Source organism: Microtus ochrogaster, chromosome 18 (assembly GCF_000317375.1).
Source record: "Microtus ochrogaster isolate Prairie Vole_2 chromosome 18, MicOch1.0, whole genome shotgun sequence".
NCBI lineage: Eukaryota > Metazoa > Chordata > Mammalia > Rodentia > Cricetidae > Microtus > Microtus ochrogaster.
The window spans coordinates 58183076-58208671 of NC_022020.1; the positions used below are offsets into that span (position 1 = coordinate 58183076).

The window sequence follows — 25596 nt, forward strand, 5'->3', positions numbered from 1 at the left end:
CCTAAATTCTTTAATTAGAAAGAGACTTGTTTTGTACATAGCATATAGGCAAATACAGTTGAAAAATATTCATTTAACTCTTTAAACCCTAACACTCTACTTCCTTTATAAAATTAAAAGTGGTAATAAACAGCATCTCAGATAATAAAGACTGACGTGCTCCTCATAATGAAGTGGGAAACAGCAGAATTAATTTGCTACCACTCGCGGCCCATCAGTTCAGCTAGCTTTGAGCTTAGAGCCTTATGCACCACTCTGTTTACCTTTCCCTGAAAACCCGGTTTGCTTGTTACCATCTTCCACTCATTGATCAAAAGAACAAACAAGCAAAGCAAAAATTAAGGATTTGCCATTTTCAAGATTTGTTAAGAGTGTGTATAAAATTTCTAACAATTAAACTTGAATCCAAATTTTTATAAATCTAAATCCAATGTTTTTTCTATTATGGCATGATACCCCCCCTCCAAGTTTATAATGTGGGTGAATGATATAAACGCACTACTGTAAGAGAACAAACTTGCGTGCTGCCTCGTTAAGGAAAAGTAAGCCTCCACCTACTCTTTCTTTATCTGATGTTAGTACCATGTCTATAGAGACAAGTGATGCTAGTGGAACTCTGCATCTCCAAGATAAACCAGATGTTCATATGACTGAAAGGGGCTATACATTTAATTCACAAAAAATGTTTACAGTATTATTCCCTTTGTCCCACCAAAATCAAAGAACAAAAGCTACACAATAGCACTCAAACAGGGCAACCTATCTTGGAATGTTCAAGAACAGCCAATGTTATCATGTTTAAACACCCAGCTAGGTTAGATTAAAGCACGATCCACAGAAAACTGAAATAGCATTCAACAGTTATCTCCATCTCTAGAGTGGTAGAATTACAAGCACATATCACAACTCCTGGCTAAGGCAATACTGGGGATCTAATCAGCGGTTTCATGCATGTTAGGTAAGCACTGTACCAACGGGGCTATGCTCCCAAGCCCTAATACTAAGTCTTTATAGTAAATGTTGGTCAATATGAAGGGCTATGTTATATTGTTTTACTTTAAGTGATACAATTTCAAAATGGTATAAATTCAAAATTTCATTACATGATACAAAGCTTAAGTGTGAGAGCAAGCTAACTATGATAAGGGCACAGGTAAGCATCTCGGATGTTCATTTTCATATGCTAAGTAATTTCCACTTATTCAGTTACAGATGCTCCTCATTCACAGCATAACATGGTCAGATTTCATGACAGCCGCGGTCCAGTTTTAACTACAGACAATTTCCTCTTGTAATCCCAGTCACTTAGGTGGCAGATGAGAAGGTAACTAGCGCTGGTGGGCAGCCCAGACAACACTGAAGCCCCATCTGCACGGAAAAGGAAGGATTCTTCTCTCTGAGCTGCAGAGGGCGTTAGAGCAACAAGTCTTTCTCCCCTAAGAGGAGGCGCACTAAAAACTTAAGAGGCAAATACAAAACTTAACACCACAGTTTTGTTTGACAATGAAAAAGAATTTATATGAGCTATGACTCATTCTCTTCTGGGAAGAGAATGTCAAGTTTTTTTCACATGTGTGTGGTGGTGCTTGTTTACATGTTAAGGTAAATAGAGGATGTGTGAAAGTTTGTTCTCTCCTTCCACACGGGACATGCGAACTGAATTCGAAACACTAGTCTTGGTGGTAATTGCCTTTACCTGCTAAGCCATCTCCCTGACCTAAAATCTGCATCTTAAAACTGACTGATTATAGTTTATCAAACTATTTTCTTTGGAGAATTTTGGTTCTTTCCAAAAATGTGTATTAAGTTTAATAATATTATTCAAAGATAAAATTCTCAAATTTTATTAATTTGGTACTTTGTAAAACATTATATATATATATGTACATGTATACAACACACACACACACACACATATATATATATAATGTATATTTATTTTGAAAATGTTAAGAGCTAATGATATATTAGATCTGAGCCTAATATTCATTGTGTAAGAATGGCTTAATTTGGGGAACAACAGTCATCAATTTTACTCAAAACTGATAGATAAGATAAGCAAACAGGCTACCAATAATACTATATTTTGGTAAAAGATTAAGGAGAATAATTTCTTTAAAAATTTAAAATTTTATGTGTATGGGTGTTTTGTCTGCATGTATGTCTGTGTACCATGTGTATGCCTGGTGCTAGTGGAGGACACAAGAGAGAGACCATTAAAAAAACAAAACAAAACAACAACAAAAAATCCTCTATACGTTGATTTGTGACTGATTTGAAATGTAAAGGATTCAATCAGGTTTAAAATCATTCTACTAGAAACTGATGTCACAAGAACTATTTGTTTTTATTTCTTCTAACCAAATAGTGACACCAGCAGAAGGAGCTGGGAGGACAACCACTGTAACAATGAGAAGAAGAAATGCTAAGTCCATCTGCAATGAAACTAAGTCCAAACAACTCAATGACTTCTGCTTTGTCAGTGATATTCCAGGTCATCCCACGGTCATGTCCCCTCTGGTTACAGTAGTGACAGCTAAGAAGTTTGTCTTACAGAGTTTTAAAAGAAGCAGAGTAACCACAGCCATCAGTGGGAGGGAGGAAGAAGGCTCCCAGCATTCACAGCTTCACCTTCAAGGTGACTGCTGAACTCAACAGCGGAGCTGTGGCTGAGCTCCTGAGCAGCTCTGGGGACGATGCACCACATCAGGGGGCACAAAGACAGAGGCTCTAAGCAAACACCTCAGGGCCCAGTTTATACCCGAAGAGCAGCCCAGGAAGGAGTGAGGTCTGGATGAAGACCTAGACCTGACTGTGCCAGTGATTGCGGTCATGAAGCCCAGCCTAACAGCCACTAGCAGAGAGGTAAAGGTGCCTCAAACCTCAAGTGACCGTCACAGCCTGTCATCCATGCTACCCAGCATGACACACAGCAAACAGCTAAGCTTACAAGAGAATTAAAAACTAGTTACCAAGGGGGAGAAGGGCTAATAAAAATGAATTTATAGAAAGGGGGATTTTGTTACAATCAGAAACTTTAACTATAATTTACAAATTCAAAAAATTAAATGCAAAGACAGAAACTTGATGTGGCTGTACAGTCCTGTAATCCAGGCACTGGGATATTAAGTTTCAAGCCTGAACATAAGCCAGAACTTGCTTTAAAAATAACAAAAAGAAACAAAAGTCACAAAGGGAGAAGATATTCAGTAGAAAGCTGAAAGACGGCAGAGGATAAAGTAAGTATTAAGATGACAACTGAGGGCTAGTGAGACGGCCCTGACCACTTGAGACTGGATGATCCCCAGGACCCGCATGATACTGAAAACTGACCACCAAGCTGTCCTCTGACCAACGCACACGATGTGGCATGTCTGTGCCCACACATATAAACACAAATAATTATGTTTTTAAACTTTTGAGATGGCACACTACTATTTATAATATGGAACATTTATTTGTTTGTTCGAGGGGTGTGCAAGCCCCTGCCTGGACTCACATAGAGAGGCCAGAGGACCACTGTGGGAGTCAGTTGTCTTCTTCCACCTGTGGTCTGGACACCGAACTCAGGTGGTCAGGGCCAGTAGCAAAGCCTTCACCCACTGAGCCATCTTAACCAGCACCCCTGTATCATTATTTTGTAAAGATTCTACTTCCAACAGATATGCTGCTTACAACTGATATTTAAGATCTTTAAAATCATCTGGGGAGATATGAAAGAAACAAAATCACCAGTGAGTTATTAGCAATGAGAATGATAAAGACGTATTACAGTCTTTATTCTTAAGTATATAACCAAGCCAAGTAGTGATGGTACAAGCCTTTAATCTCAGCACTCAGGAGGGAGAAGCGGGTGGTTTCTATGAGTTCAAGGCCAGCCTGGTCTACAGTGAAAATTCCACAACAGCCAAGGCAACACAGAAAAGACTGTCTTGAAAAACACCACCACCGCCGACCACCACCAAAAAACCCAAAAAAACAAACAAAAAACCAACTGTAACCTAACAATTATATTCATGAACAGTCATATACTGAAGAAATTAAGTAAGAACTCGGCATATCAAGGCACAGAGAACTATAAAGTGCACTCCTAGGGCCGAGGAATACAGCACAGTGGTAGCTTGCTGACCTAAACATACACATCTGCAAGGCTATAGGTTCATAAGACAGGACAAAAAGAAAAACAAAACAAAACAAAAGCTCTACTTCCTGGCGTCACGTTGATCTACAACAGTGGAAGAAGTGATTACACAGTGGAGATTAAAACACCACCCCGCAGAACACTAGGGGAAGCTCACTACATACATGCATATTTACATACACGCCATCCATGTACACATACATACATACATATGCTGTAACTGACACACAGTAAAACAGCAGTGCCAAAGGCCCCAAAGAGCAGACTCACTATCACTCTGGGTGAAAGGGTGAAACCCAGTCCAGACAGCCATGAGTTTACAGAAAAGTAAAAGCCAGCCCCAGTAAAAAAGAAAACCATACCCTGAGGTCCATGTTCAAAGCCAGAGCAAAATTGTCAAAAAACAATTTAGAAAATAACAAAATAAAAACAGAAAAAAACCTGTTTTTAAAGCACTGAGATGCAGCAACTACCAACTGTTAATTCCATGTGGGGTGAAGATACCCTTCAAAAGTTCTTCTGGGAAGAGGAGCATGATCCCAGATAAAAGCAGACAGGCAGGAAGATGGCTATAAGGCAAAAAACTTTAAATGAACACAAATCAAAATGGAAAGTTTCTATATAAGAAGAATAAAGAAAAAAATCAAGAAAAAAGCAGCATATTTGGTTTCAGAGTGTCCAGAAGTACACGACGCACAGCAGGTGGGCAAATGGGTGGTAGGCGGAGTTATGACGTCACTGCTCTCAGAACTGATGTCAGACGGTGATCCACTGCAATTGCCACTTAAATACTGATGAACCACACGTGTACAAATGTCTAACTAATAAGCTAATGAAACACATGCACAACTTGTGTGCTTTTCATTGACAATACCTCTGTGAGTGTATATGCTTCTTCTGCTGTGCACTCAGCCTGTGCTGTAGGATTACTTAATGCAAATATTATAGGCCTTTCATTGATAGAGGCCATGGCCGTGATGACGCCAGGAGTAAAAAGCCGGCCAGCACCTGCCACTCCTGCAATAAAGAAAGGAAAGGAGCCATCAGCACAGGCATAACAAACCGGTCCTTGCTAAGTTTTTATAGCACATTTACCGTAACAAAACCGCAGGTATCAGTACAAAGATAGATACTGTATAATGATGAGAGAATACTATGGGGACAGTTTCAGAAATGAAAAAAACAACAAAATGCTGACTGAAATTTTCACTTAAATATTTATTCTTTGGCATTCATAGTGAGCTCTAGGAAAAACTGTTAAACCTATGACTGTGTCCTCCATTCTGACAGCACAGGAGACAGTGCTGAGAGAGTCTACTCCATGAGGGCCCAGAAACAGACCGTAGGAGGTCAGACAGTAGCTGCCTGGGGAAACGCCATGTCATTCAGTGGGCACAGTTTCGGCTTCAGGGATCCTGACCCACAGGTTGAGAACCACTGCTCTGGTTCCATATTGGGTTTTGAGAGAAGTGAAGTAGAGAACCTTTTAAGATTTCTTCTCAAGCTAAAAAATAATGAGGGCTCTTATTAATAAAAAAGCACAGACATACTTTTCTGAGCGCAGGAACTCGTTGTGAAGGTTTTACTTTTCAACATTACACAGAATTCCTAAATGAAAACTAGTAAAATACAGGATTGTGAACTCCAATCTACAGCTATTCAGGGAACAGCCTGTGTCTGTGCTGAGGATTCCCGGCTGTGTCAGCACAGATATCACAGATAACACCTGCAAAGTTTCACTTTGTTGCCAATGAAATGTCCACTCTGCACTGGATTTTCCAGGTACAGGCTGTCAAATGACCTTGGCCTTTTAAGGCTGCGTTCACAGTCAGCAACAACTCTGAAAGTAAAACACTGTAAAGGGCCAGGCATGCAGTCCCAGTGCCTTGGGAGGCTCAGGCGAGACAATCACTGAAGCCCATGTGTTCAGAGTCAGCCTACAGGAGAGTAAAACAGCTTTGGCTTGTTTTCAGTTGAAGTTAAAATGTAAATTTAAAATTACATTTATCTATTTTGTGTCTATATGTGTATTGAAGGGGCACCATGCCATGGACAATCTGCAAGCCACGGTCCTCTCCTACTATATAGATCCTGGGGGCTCAATACACACTAAGAGATGTGTAGCAAGCCTTTACCTGTTGAGTCACCTTGCTGGCCCCCTTTCTAGATTTTTAGATAATGTTTCAATACAGCCTAAATTGGCCTTGAACTCATAATCTTGCCTTAGTCTCTACAGAGTGTTGAGAGTACACATGCGCATCAACATAACTAGCCGGAGCTTCTTCTTCTTTTTTTTTTTTTTTTTTTTCGAGACAGGGTTTCTCTGTGGCTTTGGAGCCTGTCCTGGAACTAGCTCTTGTAGACCAGGCTGGTCTCGAACTCACAGAGATCTGCCTGCCTCTGCCTCCCAAGTGCTAGGATTAAAGGCGTGCGCCACCACCGCCCGGCTTTAGCCTGAGCTTCCGTCTCTTAAAATTTTTACGTCCTGGGCAGTAGTAGCACACACCTTTAATCCCAATACTTGGGAGGTAGAGGTAGGTGGATCTCTGTGAGTTCAAGGCCAGCATGGTCTAGAGTGAGTTCCAAGACAGCCAAAGCTACACAGTGAAACCCTGTCTCAAATGAAAATAATAAAGTAAAATAAATTTTTTATGCACAGTCACCAAAAATATTACTTTGAGTCAGCCTTTTTTATGTGCAGGGTTCTGCATATACAGATTCAATTAAGGTACATTTTCAATGTAGGCTGGAAATGCGAAGGAAATAGACTGAGCGTGTACTGAGCATGTGCAGACCTCTGTGTCTCACTATACAGCTGAAGAGCTCTTACACGGCATTTCCACGGTTTAAGTGGGGTGTGTACAAGTTATGAACAAGTCCTGCATCTCTTAACATGGGGGATGTAGGTGCAGCAGGTTTGGGTTTGTCCAGTGGGCCTTGACACCAGTCCCCTAACCCACTAAGAGACCACTGCATATGCTAAGAACAAAGTAAAATACATCAACTTACTTTAGCAATCTTACATGGCAGTTATGGCAGGCAGCTAATTAACAGGATTATTTATCAACAGCTTCGCTTACCAATTATAACTGAAGGCTTAAGTTCATTTACTGCATCTTCAAAAGTTCCAGGTATGTTCCCTGGGACACAGTGAGCAAACGGTTCCTGGTTACTATCTATGCTAGCAGCCCGCCCCTGAATCAAAAGATAAAATACAATATCAGTAAGTGCATATTAAAGATAATCTGGACATGAGCTATCAATTAGATAAATGTTGTCATTTCTATTTATTTTTCTCTTCAACCTTTATTTTCTAATGTTAACTTCAGAGTCCAAAACAAAAACACAGCCCATCAAATTACATTAGAACATAATAAGCTTTGCTGTCTCTCTCAAAACCTCATTCCTTCTATGAAGTCCTCCTAAATTCAATATTCACAATGAAGAATCTTTAGTATTTCAGAAATGTAATACAGCACTATAGCAAATATTGCAAATTTGCCCACCAAAAGGGGACACCACAGCCTATCAAATTTATGAATAATCACACCAAAAGAGTTTATTTTTGGTAGTAGGAACAGAACCCAGGGCTTTGAACATACTACTCAAATGCTCTACTGCTGGGGCAAACTCCCCAGCTCCCCACCCCTTTAAGACAGGGTCTTGTATGGCCTAGCTTTGGCTGGTCTCACTCACTACATAGCTTAAGCCCTGCCCAGCCATCTCCAAGTGGCAAAGTTTAAGAGCCCAGAGTACAGGCTTCACTGCCTTGGCATTCGACAGCTCTGGAGAGTGGCATTTAGCAGGGAACGCATAGTGTAGCCAAATGGATGACAGGGTTAGGATCACTGGAAGAGACTGAAAACCCAAGACCCACAGGTCAAGCTACTTTATACATTCTAAAAAGCAAAACCAAAACAACAACAAAACACGCTTGAGGGTACAGGCGAGCAGGGAGTCTCTCCTGTGTTGAGGGAGCATTGCACTACCAACACTACGGTCAGTTTAGACTTGGCCTTGATGAAACCAGTATTACAGACTGAAGCACTGAACTGTATACCTGCAGAAATGTACTCTGCTCCAGGTAAAAATGTGATGTTCAAAACATACATTCTACATGGACCAGCAAACACTGTGGCTACAGCCCCTTTGTAACCACAGTTCAATAATTCAGAGTCTAAGCTGTATACTCAGGGAGCACTCTTCAGTATGGATTCTGTCTCCATCTCTTTGAAACTGATGACTTTGAAAAACAACAAAATCTTACTTTTTTAAAAAATTCTTTTTTCGAGACAGGGTTTCTCTGTGGTTTTGGAGCCTGTCCTGGAACTAGCTCTTGTAGACCAGGCTGGCCTCAAACTCACAGAGATCTACCTGCCTCTGTCTCCTGAGTGCTGGGATTAAAGCATGCACCCACACCACTTGGCAGCAAAAGCTTTGACATTAAAAAATTAGTCTTCTCAAGAGCAGCAAATGCTCATAACTGCTGAGCCCTCCATGATCATTTTAAATTTGTTTCTATGATTATAAAATTTCATAAGGAAAACAAAACAAACCAACTTCCTCTCCCCAAAAAGGGACAGGATTTTTGAGAGGACTAACAACAACAGCACATACAATGTTACTCTAATACCTGGTTACTGACACCAGTGAAGGAAAAAGGACCAGGACTAGAGCCATGCACATGTCCTATACATGTAAATGTATGTAAAGATAACATGCTTAGTACATGTAAATGGGAAAGAACTGTCCTGCCACTAGATTATGATGAAAACATGGGAAAATAAAGTAGTATTGCATACTGAATAGATGAAAATATGTCACATAATGTAAGACATACGATATCTATAGCTGATTAAAAACAGTACCCAATTTGAAGGAATGCTGGCAAGCAGGCTCAGAGGTGCTAATATACGGAGAAGACCCTTACTATACATGAACTGACACAGGGGATTATGACTTAAACGACATTACAACAAAACAGTTTCTGCTCAAATATTAGATGTATTGCTAATAGTTTAAACAGAATGTTGGGTCCCAACTCAAAACTGAGCTTTAGTGTTAGGGGTGTAGCCCAATGACAGAATGATTATGCTCGCCTGGCAGGCTTAAGGCCTTGGGATCAATCCCTAGCACCACAAACATTTTAGTTTAAGAGAGTCAAATACAATCAGATATAGTAACTATTCCATCTCTTAAGAGCTTGAGAACACAGCAAGAGAGAGCAAGTCTGGTTTCCGCAGACAGATTATGATTTAAGTATGAAATAAGAGTCTTTATAGAAGACAGTGTCCAGTTAGCTGGAACTGCCAACTTCACACAGCAACCTAGAATCACTCGAGAAGAGTCTAAGTGAAGAGTATAAAGACCTAGTAGGCCTTTGGAATGCCTGGCAGGAGTTAGATGTGTGTGAAGGGTGTGTGTGTCTGCATGGATTGTCCAGACTGCCTCGAAGAAGGACGGAAACCTACCCTGAGTGTGGATGACTCCATGTCATGGGCTGGGCTTTGACAGTGCAGGGTAAGAAAAGCTAGCTGACAGCAAGCAAGCATGCATGCGTTTATTCTCTGCTCTCAACTGTGGCTGTGACACTTGATGTTTCTGCCTTGACTTCCTCACAGTAATGGATTCTAACCTGCAGCTGTCGGCCAACGCTCCCCTATGTTGCTTTTCATATAGGGGTTATTTTATTACAGCCACAAAAATGAAACCACGGCAGACAGCAGATGGGACAGTCTCTGTGGACAACACAGCAGAGGCTAGCTCCTGCACACTGCAGTAGGTAGTGAGATGCAAGACAACACCCCAGTCAGACGCCCTGTTGGTCCGCCAAGTTCTGCATCCTTACCTTAACTAGTAAGCCGTTCTTGTCGAACATCCAGACCTTCCTCCGTGCCTCCTCTTCTGAGAGGCCACTTTCCACCATAGACATGACTATAAGGTTTGCAATTCCAAGGGCAGCCTGTCCGGGAAGCACATGTTTAAAAGTCAAGCCTGGAGAATGAGGTGACGCTCAGTTGCTCTGTATGTAGGGATCACATTATTGGCCGTATCTGCACTACCTTCCCTTAGAAATCCCAAGTCTCTCTAAACAAATGACTTCTGAGAGATCATGATTCACACCATTTCCGCAAGCTCTAAACTCACTGTGATTGCTGTGACCATCAGTAAGCACCAACATGCTGTCTTACTTTCCTGTTTTCCTTGAGACCGTCTCTCTATATAGTTCTAGCTCTCCTGGAACACACTCTGTAGACCAGGCTGGCCTCAAACTCAGAGATCCACCTGCCTCTGCCTCCCAAGTGCAATGGGATTAAAGGTGTGCACCACCAGCTCTGGTCAGTCTTACTTTACAGAAAGAAACAGGGTACTGGTTTTAAATTATAAAAGCTTTAAAAACTTACCTCTCCTGCTCCAAGAAATAAGATTTTGTGTTCTGAGACTGGTTTATTAATAACTTTTTGGGTCGCGAGAAGACCCGACAAAGCAACTGCAGCTGTCCCTGTGGGAAAACCCATGATTTTTACAATGAAACAAACAAAAGACATATTATAAACACTTAAAAAGTAGGGGGAAAAATCATTTCATTTTTGATTTACCTTGAATGTCGTCATTGAAAGTACAGTATTTTTCTCGATATTTTCTTAAGAACCTGAAGGCATTATGATTCCCAAAGTCTTCAAACTGGATGAGTGTGTTCCGTCCATATCTAGAAACAGTAAACCCTTTGATAATTGTGTTAAAAGCACCACAATTAGACAGACTTCCTGCTTACTAGTTCTACAATTAGTATCTGAAAGAAGAGATTATACTAGCCCAAGGCCATGACTTTCAGAGCTTGTCAAAGCCTAGAGCCAAATTGCAGACATCCTTTTAATGAACATGGAGGCACAAACAGGCCTATGGCCATTCCCTGTGTAAATACTGACCAAGGCCCAGGAGGGTGTCCAGAGCATAGGAGCACTAAGTGACCCCCTCAAAGGGATTCTTTCTTGCATTTCAGAGTAGACCTTTGAAATGGATGAGCCCCTTAAATAGCAATGACTGACAGCACAGGAAGGCACACTAAGTAAGCACTGGGACAGTGTGGTCAGGTGAGTTCATTTTGGTGAACAGGAGTTAAGAAGGGAAGGCAATGCAGGATACATGTGTATCCTGCACCAGAGAAGCTAAGGCAGGGAGATCACAGGTTTAAGGCCAGTCTAGAAAACACAAGACGACAGACTCAAACAAATTAACCAAGGAAAGAAAAAGGCAGAAAAGACTGGAAAGGGAGCTACACTGGGTCTTCATCTCAGAAATAACTAATAAGAAGAGAAAAGTTAAACAAGGTACATTCTGGTGACCCTGAATTTTCAATGGCCAGAATATATGTTTCAGGGCTCACACTGCAGGACGTGTGAGCTGGCTCATGTTGAATCCCTGAAGGCTCTGGAGGAGGAAGAACTCACAAAAGCCTCCATCTAGCAAAAGTAACCTACCAGAGGTGTGCAGCATGCTTGAGTGTGGGGACGTGAGAAAGACAGAGTGTGGGGATGTGAGAAAGACAGCAGCAGCTAGGAGTTCACAAAGACCCAGGAATCATAAAACAGATGCCATGGAAAACTAGAACAAACTGGAAAGTATGAGGCAGCCCAGTGTCAAGGCCATCTGGACGCCTAAGAAGACGCAGTAGCACAGCATTGTACAAAGAAGGAAAGTGAAGGAAGAAGGAACAGAGGGCAGGGTGTGGGCCGATAAGCAGTTCAGCTCTAAGTCTGTCATCATCTTTGCCTCTTGGAAGGAATCCGAGTATCTCCATGTGCCAGTTATTTTAAATGCTTAGCTAGAGTTTGGAAGATGGCTCTATGGGTAAAAGTGCTTGCTCAGCAAGTGTGAGGTCCTGAGTTCAAATACCAAGAACCCTCAAAAGAGTTGGACTCAGTGTGAGCATAAATAATCCAATACTTTACAGGGAGGCAGAAAGCAGAGGCAGGAGGGTCTCTGAGAGTCTGTGAACCGGCCTCAGCATAAAAAGGGTGCCATATGAGAGATTGTGTAGTAGAAAAACAACAAGGACCCTGTTTTATGGCTGAGGGTAAAGACAGACACCAAAGGTTGTCTTCTGATCTCCACACACGGTTGCCATGGTACACGCACCAGTACACACACACACAGAGGGGGGAGCAGAGAGAGGGAGAGGGAGAGGGAGAGGGAGAGAGAGAGAGAGAGAAAGAGAGAGAGAGAGAACATGCTAGATCACAAAGATGAAGAATTTGGGTTTTAAGTTGTGGTAATAGAAAAACACTGAGAAATTTTCAGCAACAAAATATGTAAGGCAACACATTTTTACAAGATTAATCCTAATGTTAGATGGGCATGAACTAGAGAGAAACCTACCGGAGAAGGATTTAGAGGAATCCAGGCAAGGCAAAAGAAGGCTGGGGCAACAAGAGACACACTAATGAGACATGCTGAATCTGAGCATGCTCTGACGGAAGGGCTGGTTGATGGAGGAGAGCCACAAATGGCACCAAGATTAAAGGTCTGGCAACGGGGTGAACGTTACTGCCATCGTTAGCAGTTAGGAATAGGGAAGGCAGGCTGTTTGCAAAGGGAAAGAGTTCAATCTGAGGTAGAGCAGGGTGCAGTGACAGAATTTCTCAAGACAGGGTCCCCCAGCAGTTTGGTGTGCAGGGCCACACAGGTAGCTTCGTGAGTCACATGTATGGAGGACACAATTTACTGTATATGCAAGAACTGAGAGTCCAGCTCGGTCACACAGTGCTTGTCTAGTATGTTGTGAAGCCCTGAACTCATTCCCAGGACAGCCGTCCACAAGTATATGTGAACAGAGGATCCATTCAGGTGTAGTGCTTGCTAATCAGCCTGCAACCTGAGTTTAGCCCACAGAAAGGTAAACGAGAGACTCCTCAAAGGTGACCTCTGACCTCCATATGCACACAAAAACACATACACACACCCAGAAACAAACGAACTCCACAACTGAGCCCAAATAAGATGTCAAAGCTGAAGGAGGGCTCTGGCGGAAGGTGGGAATGAGCCCGGCCATGGAAGGCTGAGGGAGGAACGCACGCGTTGTGAGAGCTTAGGAGAGGCGGAAGCAGACAGACTTCCTTCCAGATGTCAGGTAATCCCAGCCAGCAATGCAGAACAGAGGTCCCATCTGTGCCAGTACATGTCAGTGGGCATGAGAGAGTTCCCACAACTTAATCCTTCCCTTACAAGCTCCCAGGACATAAAAGGAAAAAGCACAATGGTGCCCCCCACCCTGCAATAAGAGGTTCTTTCATATCCACCAGTTTCATAGGATACCTGTCAGTAATCGCCTTCATAAACTCATCAATCAGGTCGTCATACAGTTGGGAACGATCTCGTTTCTGATACAAGCCCATATAAAAGGGATCCTTTAATAGTGCCTATATAAGAAAGCGAAGATTAAAAATAGTCTTTTATTATAATATTTATTTACATTAAGCATATAAAACTTTAATCATTTAAGAAACTTAATAGATTTGATCTAGTCTTATTTATATAAATATTAAAAGTTAAGTTTAAGACAAAGACTAACACCTAAAATGACAGGATCTCACCCCTTCAACAAACCATCTTCAAAGAGAGCTGCAGTTTTTTGTTTCTTTTAGAACAAGGGAGAATGGACGGGGTGTGTGTGGGGGTGCTACTCACTTTGTTATCAGTTCCCACGTCGATACACACAGGCAGGCATTTCTCGGGTTGTATTCCTGCACATGCTGTGTACAAACAAAGCTTCCCAACGGGGATCCCCATCCCATAGACACCCAGATCTCCAAGACCCAGAATTCTCTCTCCGTCAGTCACCACGACAGCCTTTGTTAGAAATAAAACAAAAAGCGCATCAGAAGCTGCCAAAGTGGGGCACGGAAGAAGTTCATCCTCAGAGAGGGTGGGCTCTTCTGCTCTATTCCACTCTCACTGCAGAAGCAGAATCCTTTCTATCTAATTCCAAACCTGACCCCATGGAGCAGGCTTGAGCTAGGACTTCTGCCTGTTACGAGGGATTAGAGGAGAGTTCTTAGACATGCTTCCCATCTGACTTTGTTCTGGGACTAGAATGAGGGGACAGAGGGATCAAGTATTCTTTGCATAGATTAAGTATTTTTTCCATAGACTGAAACATGGGAAAAGCAAATTAAAGTCCAAGATTACCAAAATAAAAAGTTTAAAAAATAAACAGCATGATCTATCAACCTAGGGCAATCAAGAAAAGCCTTTGCAAAGTAAAGGAGAAAACAACCTAGATTTTAAAAAGTATATATAATGTATATATATATAAATACATATATTATGAATGTAAATCATATATATACGGATACCTACATATAAGTGTATAGGATGATATTGTAAATTTAGTTATTTTACCAAATTTTTCCTAAATTATCTGAACTAATGATTTTGGAAGGATGGGGGAGGAGGAGGCAGTGTCAAATTTAGCACAAGCTGGCCTAGAATTCCCTATGTAGTAAAGGATGATCCAGTTCTTCTACTTTCACCTTGAAAGTGCAGAGACTGCGCAAGGCTGAACTCATGATTCGTCAGCGTTTATGCTGGTAAAGGAGACATTCACAATGAAGGCAGCGAGATGACCGCAGTGACAAGCACAGTGCTACCCACAGGTCTTTAAAGAAGCTGTCCAATTTGCTTCATGAAAGAGTTACACTGACCATGGCTCGTATTTGCTACATTTTAAAATTCTTTTGACAGTGCAGTACTTGCCAAGGATCTAAATCTACCTTAGTCAAAAAAGAGACGGACAGACAGACAGACAGACAGACAGAGAGATACACAGAGAGAGAACACAACTGGCCCTCTCCCAGAGCCGACATTCCTATGTTGTTGCCTTTCCTTTTCTTTTCTGAGCCAGGCTCTCATGGGTCTGCCTGCCTTTTCCTTCTAGTGTGGGGATTACAGATTACAGGTCTGCACCACCACACTTGGGTGAGCATTCGCTTTCTCTACCAAGAAACTAAAGCTAGGACCAAGCTCACTCTTAACTGGTGCCAATGTCTCACTCAGAGCCAAGCACTGTCTCAGTGCCCCATCTCAGGACGGTTACGACCAGCACCTCCTCAGACACAGAGCAGACATCTGCACGTACATGTGTGTAAACAACTCAGAGCGACAAGGGGAACTTGTTCTTGGCAATCTAGAGTTAACTTACAAGGAAGAGAAGACATTGTGAGAAGGAGGGTGTGCTCTTAGTACCTTAACGTGGTTTTCTGGCCAGTTATCCACAATCGATCTGACATGACCTCTGTCTGAGATTGAAATAAACAACCCCCTGCAATAGGAAAACACATGACAGTTATCTACGTTTTGTCCATGGGATAAAGACATTTTAGTAGAGCACCAAGATATGGTTTAATTTCCAAGCGCTGATTTATTACGAACATTAAAACTCTTTCAAATGATAATTATGTTGCTTATAGAATAACTGAACAAAGATTACTGTTAACTGATGTGATCCTTTTGCCAAAATGAAACATGTCCATATTGCATGGTCCAACCATCAAAGTGAAAAATAAAGTAAAAATTCCTACATAGGCTACAATGAATTAACGATACAGCAACATGGAGAAGCCCTGCCCCGTGCTGTGACGTCTCCCGTCAGTTCTCACCTGTGATGCACATGACAAGCACAGAGGAGCTTCTATGACCTAGCTGACACGGGGTGAGGTCTGTCTAGGCAGTACACCTTCCAACCTTTTCTCCTTTAACCTGAGCTGAGAAACACTCTTCTAATAAGAAACCACACATGTGACCAACCACTGGGTTATCTCCTAGAAATGTTTTAGATACTTTGGTAAAAGCACCATACAGGTTAGATTAAACTGCACTTCTCAGTGTCTGCAGTAGTGGCATTTCATTTGTATCTTAATAAATAAAGCTTGCCTGAAGTAAAACAACCCCACTGGTCAGCCTTACAGACCAGGTAGTGGTAATACACACCTTTAATCCCAGTAGCCACACTAGTTGTCACAGAAACTGGGTGGTGCATGCTTTTAACCCCAGGGGTGCACACCTTTAATCCAACCCCTAGAGAGGATTATAAAATGGGAGGAGACAGCTCTCAGTCACAGTCTCATTCTGAGATTCCTGGAGGCAGGATTGCCTTTGAAATGAGGTTGAGGTAAGAGCCAGGGGCTGGCCGCTATTCTTTTCTGATCTTAAGATTGAACTCCAATTTCTGTTTCTGAGTTTATATTAATCATGCTTCAGTCTGCCAGGGAATTTCTGTCACATAAGCACCGAGGGTGCTTGCTAAGTTCAGGCTGCCAGATCTTCCTCCTCATCAGAAGCTTGTGGAGAGAGAGAGAAAGAGCTGGCATGGTTCAAGCTTTTAAATAATTCAACAGGTGCTTCTTATAGACTCAAGTCTGAGAGAAGCCATCAGACTAGATGCAGGGGTGGGGGAGTGGCTGAGAGATGCTCTCATTCCTGGTCTAAATGCCTACAGGGATATCAGTGTGTGAGCTGGGGGGACGGGACAAGGATTAAGGTAAACAATGGATCAGAAGGGACAAAAAACTCAAATAAAAATAGTCTCAGACAGATCCAGCACATCAGCTTCCTCTCTGCAAGTCTTAACAGGTTCTTTCCCCATTAGCTGACAGGCACCATGTGCTCACTCAAGGACTTGAGGTAATGGCCCATAGAGGGACTGACTCTTCCTACTAAAATGTTTGATGGTGGTAGAATGGTCTGAAATTAAAATTCATCACAGTTAATTTTTCATTTTAAAGGGAAGACGGGTATCAGAAATTAAAGCTGGTAAGTGAGGACACCAACCCCAACCTGGCAATCTGCAAACAGCCTTAATTCCGGTCTGGGGCGGGGGAGAGAGGCACAGGGACCACACAGTCCTCTAATAATGGCAATAGTATTAGGAGCTAGCTAGTTCTGCAAGGACAAAAGATATGAATATGCTGAGCTTGTATTAATATCAGTTAGGCTTTTAATACAAATTAGGATTTTGTGAGGTGAGAAACCTGACGGGGATAAGACCACAGTAACACACAGAAATCTAATTAGTTGTTACAGAATGATACTTTCTTATACAATAATCAATTATATATTTGTATGTAAAAACAAGCCTTACTTAGGTCTTCTAAAAATGTGCCCATACTGGGAGCAGGCAAGACCAACTGTTGGTGTATATACAATTGGCATCAGACTTTCAATATCATCTTGCAGTATTCTATAAAACAGTTTCTCATTTCTTTCTTGTATGCCCATTATATAGATGTATCTGAAATTAAACACACCGAATGTTTGAGTTAGCTTGCAGCACACTGAAAAACTTGATTTTTCAAATGTCTAAAACAGGGCCCTTCACATACATACATACATACATACATTTTCACACACACACACACACACACACACACACACCTTATAGCCAAACACAGATGTACTTAAGTGGGAGATGATAACAAGAGAAACAACAGCTAATCCTTTGAACAAAAGCCTGGAAATGCTAAGGGATCAACAGGACACCCACATGTAAAGGAAGAAGCTGAAGGAAGAGGTAGGCATCCACATGCTCACCAAACACTGATGGCCCCAAGCACTGCTCTCAAGTCCAGGGACAAAGAAGCCACCAATGCTGAAGAGTTTATAATCCAGTTGTTTTAAGCATTATGAGGTACAAGGAGAGAAACAACACCAAGAAAACAAGGTTCAAACTACAGGCCATTCTTAACTTCTGCTTTCTTTCTCTGAGACAATCTAGTAGATCACCGAGGCCCAACGTGAACACCTACAAGCATCCTTCAAATATGTCCACTTCTCCTCCCCACATCCGGTCTAAATCACTAACCAATCTTCATACAATTTTCCTTTCTTGCTCCAACCCATCCTTTTAAAACACATTATCTGGGACCATTTCTAATTGTCCTTAAATGGATCCTAAATGCCAATAAAGTAAGGCGCAAACCCCCATGTACTTTCTGGTCTCATTTCCTCTATCCTGACTTACTTCATCTGCTCAGACAGGATGTACCCGACGGCCCATCTCACTATCTGCTAGGGACAGTTCTTACTCGGGCCTCCCACTGTAGCTGAGGCCATTCCCCTCCGAGTGCACACATATACTCGACTTTTCTGTGTTCTGCCCCCACTATATGGTGTGGGAAGTTCTGTATATGTGTTGCTTTTATTGGTTAATGAATAAAGAAGCTGCTTTGACTATAATAGGACAGACTAGAGCTAGGTGAAAAAACTAATCTGAATGCTGGGAGAAAATTAGGCAGAGTCAGTGAGACGCCATGAAGCCGCCAGAGGAGGAAGATGCAAGTTGTTGGCTGGAACCTTGCCGGTAGGTCACAAACCTTGTGGTAAAATATAAAATAATATAAATTGGTTAATTTAAGATATAAGAGCTAGCTAGAAATACACTTACACTATTGCCCAACCAGTATTGCAATTAATACAGATTTCTGTGTGATTACTTTGAGAGTCTGGGAAATGAACAAATGGCCTCCTCCAACAGCTATACCCTATTATTTCTTCTGTATTCAACTTCACATTGCTTTTGCACTGTTAAGGAAGTGATCATCTGTAAAAGGGAGGGTATATGTGGAGATTACATGCAAATACTCTCATGCTGGGCTGTTACAGTGAGCCACAGCTTCCAGGCAGACATACAATCAAAGCTCAGTAATTTGCTCTGAAATGGACTGTACTGTTGATCTATGGTATTTGGTAGGTTGGATGTACTAAATATACCTTCACCTTATAATAGTTTCACTGTAAAAATGGTTTATTAGAGCTCCATCTTAGGCTGAGACTTCTCTATTTCTATGTTTTATTTGGTGACTATGTAAGAAAACTGTATGAATGGACTATATTTTCTATATTTTATTTGGTGAATATGTAAGAAAACTATATGAATGGACTGTGTTTTCTATATTTTATTTGGTGACTATGTAAGAAAAATGTATGAATGAACTGTATTTTCTATACAGCTACAGGGATAGAAATGACATCAGTTGGTAGAAATTAAAGAGACGATTTCTCCTCACTCTAGGGGAATAATCAAAAGCAATCGGGCCATAAAATGGCAAGAGATGACAAGCATGTTAAGAAACAGGTGACCCCTCAGGCATGTGCACGGGAGCTCCTCGGCCCCATCACTCCATCTTCATTTAGCTTTGGTCACTTTGTTTGTCTCGCACTGATCTCAGTCTCACCCAGGTCTCTTAAAACACAGGGGTGACAAATGCCCTGAATTCCACACTGATCACAACCCTATCCTCTTCCCTAACTACCACCATTTGCCAAGTCACAGGTACACACATCTCTACCACTGCAAAACCCAACCAAAGCGTGTATGTCCCTGCTCACCAATTAGACAGTCAACTGCAGACAAACAGGCTGGACTTAACTTCGACGTGAGAAGCCTAGACCAATGCCCCCAATCCTGAACCGATGCGACACCTCTCCTCTGCAGAAACTAACACTGTCCATGTAGAACAGCACTACAAATGAGACCACCCCACAAGGCTCATACACAAGGCTCCCATACATTTGCTGTGCTTAGACAGGGTCTTACCATGTAGCCAAGGCTAGTCTTCAAGTTATGAACCTGCTCCTCTTCTGCGTCACAATGCCAGGGTTGCTCTTTTTTGCCCATCTAACTTTGAGGGGCTTCACTTCATAATTGAGTGCCTCTTCCTAGCTGAACAGGTGTTCTCTGTCTGACCTTAGCCCTTCTATATTTTACCTGGGACACTCATTTCCTGTTTCATAAACAAAACCCAAGTCACCAGGCATGAGTCCAAAGCCATCACTAGCACACCTACCCTTACCAACATCTGTATTATTATGCTCCTCTGGAACAAAAGTCTTCCACCTCTGCACTGGACCCTAGGCCTTTCTCTGGAACCCTGCTGTAGCGGTTTCTCCTGAGTCTGCTCTGTTAAGTATGAACACACTCAACTTGTTCCCTACACGAGAATTCTTAAATTTATTCACTTTATTTATGGCTCAAAGGCTTTCTTCCCCTGTTACTTGAACTTCTTCAGAGCAGATTACACTTTCTTCCCACCCACTCACTTCCCAATACAACTATCTTTCTGTCCCATGGCACCAGCTGAACTGCTCCCACAGGTCAGCCGTGTTTCTATTTACCCCAACAGACATCCAGTCCTGAACTCAGATTACTCCCTGTGAGAACTTCCTTTCTCATTCTGTTGCAACCTGCTTTAAATTTCAGCCCAGAGAGGAAGTTTTATCTGATTCCCTAAGCTGAGCTAGATGCTCTCAGAATAGACCCCCCATGTGCAATTTTTCTACAACACACACTGAAGCAGACAGAGCACAGTCACAGTACAGTGTAGCTACTGGCTGCTAAACTCCTAGAAGGCAGGCTGTATGTTCCTGGGTTGGTCCCTGGGCTATCATGGGAGCAGGCTAGCTATCAGCACATGCAACATACTTATAAAAGCCAGTTAGCTCCCTCAATATTTGATGTTCCATGCAACTGCAAGGACCTACAGTTTCTACCAGCATGAAAGGGCTCCCATGGATTCTCGCACTTCCAAACCTAGCAGCAGAATGTCACACACAAAGTGAGAGAGCAGTGAGAGCCATGGGGTAGAATGTGAGCAAATCAGATCGCACCTCCGTGACCAATGCTCTGATCACATGTGGAATGTGACTGCAAGTCATCCTCACTGCCCAACTCTACAACAGGGAGCACTGGCAAGTGAGCCCTAAAGCGAAGAAGGCACAATCATCACAGGAGGGGTTAACTGACAAAGAACAAACTTGGTTATGAGAGTGTTCTCATGCCATAAATAATCACACCGTAATTCTAAAAATGACTGCCAACATAAGAACTAAACACCAACCAACTCTTACTTTTCTAAAGGGCTAGTCATTTTTTTCAAGTTTCTATGGAATCGTAAGGCTTGAATATCTTGTGTCTCTATTTTGGGAGGCAAAAGTCCTTGAAGACCAAGCATTTGTCGTTCTTGTAACGTAAACGCCATCCCCTAAAGAAAAAAACAATAGAAATAAGAATTAAAATTAGTACTAACTGTAGTAGCAACAGCACAGTCCTTTAAAATACAAATTAAGTGAAAATTCTAAAAAGTAAAATACACATTCCAGGAACTTCAAAATGTTTCAAGATTGATGAATCACATATTGCTGACTATGTGGGAAGAGCTACTCTTAGAGGGGCTGCTGCTGGGCACGGAAGATAGCCTAAAGCACACCTATTCTTTCGATGCAGGGTTTCCGTGTGGCCCTGGCTGTCCTGAAACTTGCTCTATAGACCTGGAAGGCCTCTGGCTCCCCTAGTGCTAGGATTAAAGGTGTGTGCTGCCACACCTTGCTGCACTCACAAACCTTAATGCGCACATCTTCTAATCACGCACTATGACCTGCACATAGCCATTCCAGAGAAATATCTCTAAAGAGGGAACACAGAGGTGTGTAACAAAGATCAGATCTAACAGTGCTCCTAGATCTCTTGGCTGTTACAAACTGAAGTTCATCATCTGTACTATAAGGAATTTATGGTACATCCATACAGTGTACAATAGAGTTGCCTATCAAAGCACACTGTTAACCTATTTTTGCTTAAAAAATGCACATAAAACTTCCTATTATATGGATGCATGTAACGTATAAATGAAATCAACAAAATAGAGCTAAAAATTAATCTATGTCAACATATTTAATTTCCAGTTTTTAGCTGTGGAATAAATTATACTAAAATGATCCCAGCACAAATGCTTAAGTATGGATTTCTGAAAATTTTTTTCCTCCATAAAAGAGGTAAGGGGTAAAAGCACTGGCCAAATATTCAGAATCAACTTTTTTCTTAGTTCTGCAAAGTTCTGAAGGCTTACAATGATCAGGGAGCATTAGTCCTAGAAAAGCAGCTGAGTTTAGCTTCAGAGAGCTGCTTGAAACATTGTATAACACCCACAGTAAACAACAGGCTGAACAAAAAGCTGCTAGGAAAAGGCTTAGGAAATAAGGCGTCCATGGGAGTGAGACACAGAAAAGCTCTGAGGTATTTGGGAAATACAACATTCAAAAAAGCCTTAAAAGCGCCAGAAGATAACTGGCAGGTTCTGAGAGCACTTATAACTCCAGATCTAGAAGGTTCTGACACCTCTGCAGGCACAGGCACAGACACAGACACACACACACAGACACACACACACACACACAATTTATAGGAAAAAAAGTAAATCCAACATGTTTACAAAATGGCTACTATGAGACATTAGAAAAGATACAAAGTAGATGAATAGTATTGGCCAAAGAAACAGAAATAGACCCAGAAAGATAAACTCAGGGAATCACAATCTTAAGACATGAAAAGCAGCAGAAAGAGACAAAAGCTGGCATGGCATAAGAGCCGGGGCTGAACTGCTGCAGAGTTTCAGAGGCGGAGCAACCACCCTGCTCTGGTGGTACGGAAAGGCCACTGGCTCTGCTTTGTTTTGCTCTGTAATGTTTCTAGGGTTTGACCCGTGTCTCCAAACACGCCATGGTGGTCTCTTTCATCACACTATGTCTCCAGCCCTGGATTAGGAATGAGGTACAGGTTAAGGAGCACATAAGATCTGGAGGCAGATGAAAACCAAGAAGGGGTCTTGTTCTTTAAGCATCTTTTAACTGCAGCTGACACGCTGAGATGCGGGAAACTCAGGGCACCTGCTATTCACGCCTCAAACCCCTGTAAACATTACCATGCTAACCAGCTCATAGTTTTTTCTTATAATCGAAAAAAAATCAGATTTTTTTCTTTAGGGGATGGTGTTTACGTCACAAAATTTTTATGGCAAGTTTCTTTTAAAAATCAGATCACATCTTTAATCTCAACACAGCATTCCCCAAAAGACATACTTCATAAACTCTATGGATCTATCCTCTGGCAAGCTTTCTCCAAGTACTGTCTTATCAGAATTGCATTTTAAAAATATTTCATTCTCTTAGTTAGGGTTTCTATGGCTGCAAAAAACCATCATAACCAAAAAGCAAGCTGGGGAGGAAAGGGTTCATCTGGCTCACACTTCCAGATTGGAGTCCATCATTGGAGGAAGTCAGGACAAAAACTCAAGCAGGGCAGGATCCTGGAGGCAGGAGCTGATGCAGAGGCCATGGAGGGGTACTGCTTGTCCCCCAAGGCTTGCTCAGCCTGCTATCTTATAGAACCCAGGACCACCAGCCCAGGGGTGGCACCACCCACTATGAGCTGGGCCCTCCCCCATTGATCATTAATTGAGAAAACACCTAGCTGGATCTCACAGAGACATTTCCTTAACTGAGTCTCCTTCCTCTCTGATGACTCTAGCTGGGGTCAAGTTGACACACACCAGATATATTCACCCAGAGTTACATTTCATGAATACCTTTTTATAGTGCTGAGGTCTGAATCTAGGAACGTGGTAAACATGCACTCTACCATGGAACTATTCCCCAACTGCTACTGACACGTCTTAACCACATGCCAGGCACTATGCAAAGCATGTCAAAGCCTGTTTCAGCAAGCAGGGACCACTGTTCTGCCATTTTTTTCAGATGACAGCAGGCGAGTTGCCAAGGGGTCTTACTCAGATGCCAGTGTCATACAGTAAATAAAGGTGAGAACAATTCAAAACTTGAATGTTTTCTCGGGAGCACCCAGGAGGCAGAGGCAGGTAAATCTCTGAGTTCAAGGCCAGTCTGTTCTACAGAGTGAGTTCTAGGACAGCCAGGGCTACACAGAGAAACCCTGTCTCAAAGCACAACATCAACCAACCATACAAAGAAATAAAACCCAGCTGAATGAGAAGGTCTGGTACAGAAAAAGCAACTCTCCCCAAAAGCCCTTCGTTCTACTGCAATAGAGCTAGCAGACAAAACTTTCACGCCTTATCGGTCTAACAGCACACCTCCACCAGGAAGATAAATCACATCGGCATTAATGTCACTGACCTTGTTTGTTCGTGGGTTCAACATGAGTGGCTTGCCTTTCTCCTTCAGGTGCAAATGACGACATGTCAAAGTACAAGGAGTGATAACGGCTCTTACCCGGGAAAACATCTTTTCTCTCACCTGGGAAAAACAAAGTGCTCGTAAGAAACACACTGCACCAAAAGCATCGCCTCATTTATTTCAAAGGCACACATGGACGCTCACTGCACATTGGAAAATGCTTTAGTTTTAAAGGCTAAACTGAGGAGGCTGACAGAGAGAGAGATACACTACTGATGTTACATTTCCTGACCTTGGCAACTGAGCTACACCCAATGGAACTAGAATCACCCAGGAGATACACTTCGGGTGTCAGTGAGCACATTTCCAGACAGTTTAGTGGGAAATGCCTACCCTGAATGTGGGTGACACCATGCATGGGCTGGGGTCCTGGGCTGAATGAAAAGGGGAAAAAAGAGCCACCATGTCCCTCTACCCCTTTGGTCCCAGCCATGAGCTCTTACTGCTATCATGATCTCTGCCATTTTTTTTCGGGGGGGGGGTCAGGTTTTGATCACAGCAACCAAAAAGCAAATATGTATCATCCAGAGGTAAGATATTTCACTTTGAATGCATGTACAAAGTTGTCCTGGAAAGGGGATGCTAGATGTGTAAAATGCATCTTCTGAAATTATTTTAAAAAGAAATCTATGCAGTGGTTTTAAGTATGCCAGCAAATGCTACAACAAGATTTAATTTATTAAAGACCTCACGGAAGACTGCAATGGCATTCCATATAAAGCTGGACTATATAGCTACCTGGAACGCTGAAATGTGCAGCTTCTGGTTGTCTACCTGCAGATGTTATGGACAGTCTTTGGCTTCTCCACTTCTCTTTTCAACTTCCTGGTAAGCGGGAAGAACCTCTGCTAAGTAGAATTTCAAAGCCAAAGGATGCTAACTAAGCAATAAAGCAAAGAGCACAGCTTGACTGTTCAGTTGGGAGCAAAGCCCCAGCCTCTGGCCTGGGAGTTGCTTTGCTCTGGACTCCAAATCCTAGCATGCCAGGCTTGACCCCTCCCGGAGGAGGGGGGGGGGCGGACCACTCCCACAGGGAGTGAACTCCCAAAGGAGAAACAAGAGGGCTACTTGGGCTCCTCCCGGAGGGGGTGGGGGGAGCTGACCACTCTCACAGGGAGTGAACTCCCAAAGGAGAAACACGTGGGCTGCTTGGGCTCCCTGCTGTTCTGTCTTCCAGCCAGGCACTCAGCCACCGGAGAGCGTCATTCTTAATGAAACGATGGGACTTTTGATTTGGTTTGATTTGACCTAGTTGGATTTTTTTGTGCCGGCGGAGCTGTCTTATTCTTATCATTGACCAACTAAAAACTTCCTAAGAGCAACCATAAAATATGACTTTTTTTCCGGCTTCCACAGAAGTTACAGAGATAGTATGGACTTCTCAGATTTACTTCCCCTCAGTTTTTAGTTTCTCC

The 25596-nt window shown here is 42.3% G+C and overlaps 1 protein-coding gene across 1 annotated transcript in view; it reads right to left on the reverse strand.

Moving 5' to 3' along the window:
* Positions 1-25596, reverse strand: part of Me2 (malic enzyme 2) — a 43702-nt gene that overhangs the window by 9565 nt on the left and 8541 nt on the right. The window contains exons 2-12 of the mRNA XM_005356256.3: positions 24122-24241; positions 21044-21177; positions 17280-17429; positions 15386-15461; positions 13829-13990; positions 13457-13560; positions 10741-10850; positions 10546-10643; positions 9990-10103; positions 7222-7336; positions 5016-5158 (exon numbers count right to left, since the gene is read on the reverse strand). Coding sequence (XP_005356313.1) covers positions 5016-5158; positions 7222-7336; positions 9990-10103; positions 10546-10643; positions 10741-10850; positions 13457-13560; positions 13829-13990; positions 15386-15461; positions 17280-17429; positions 21044-21177; positions 24122-24229 — 1314 coding nt within the window. The 5' untranslated portion in view covers positions 24230-24241. The remainder of the gene's footprint in view (positions 1-5015; positions 5159-7221; positions 7337-9989; positions 10104-10545; positions 10644-10740; positions 10851-13456; positions 13561-13828; positions 13991-15385; positions 15462-17279; positions 17430-21043; positions 21178-24121; positions 24242-25596) is intronic.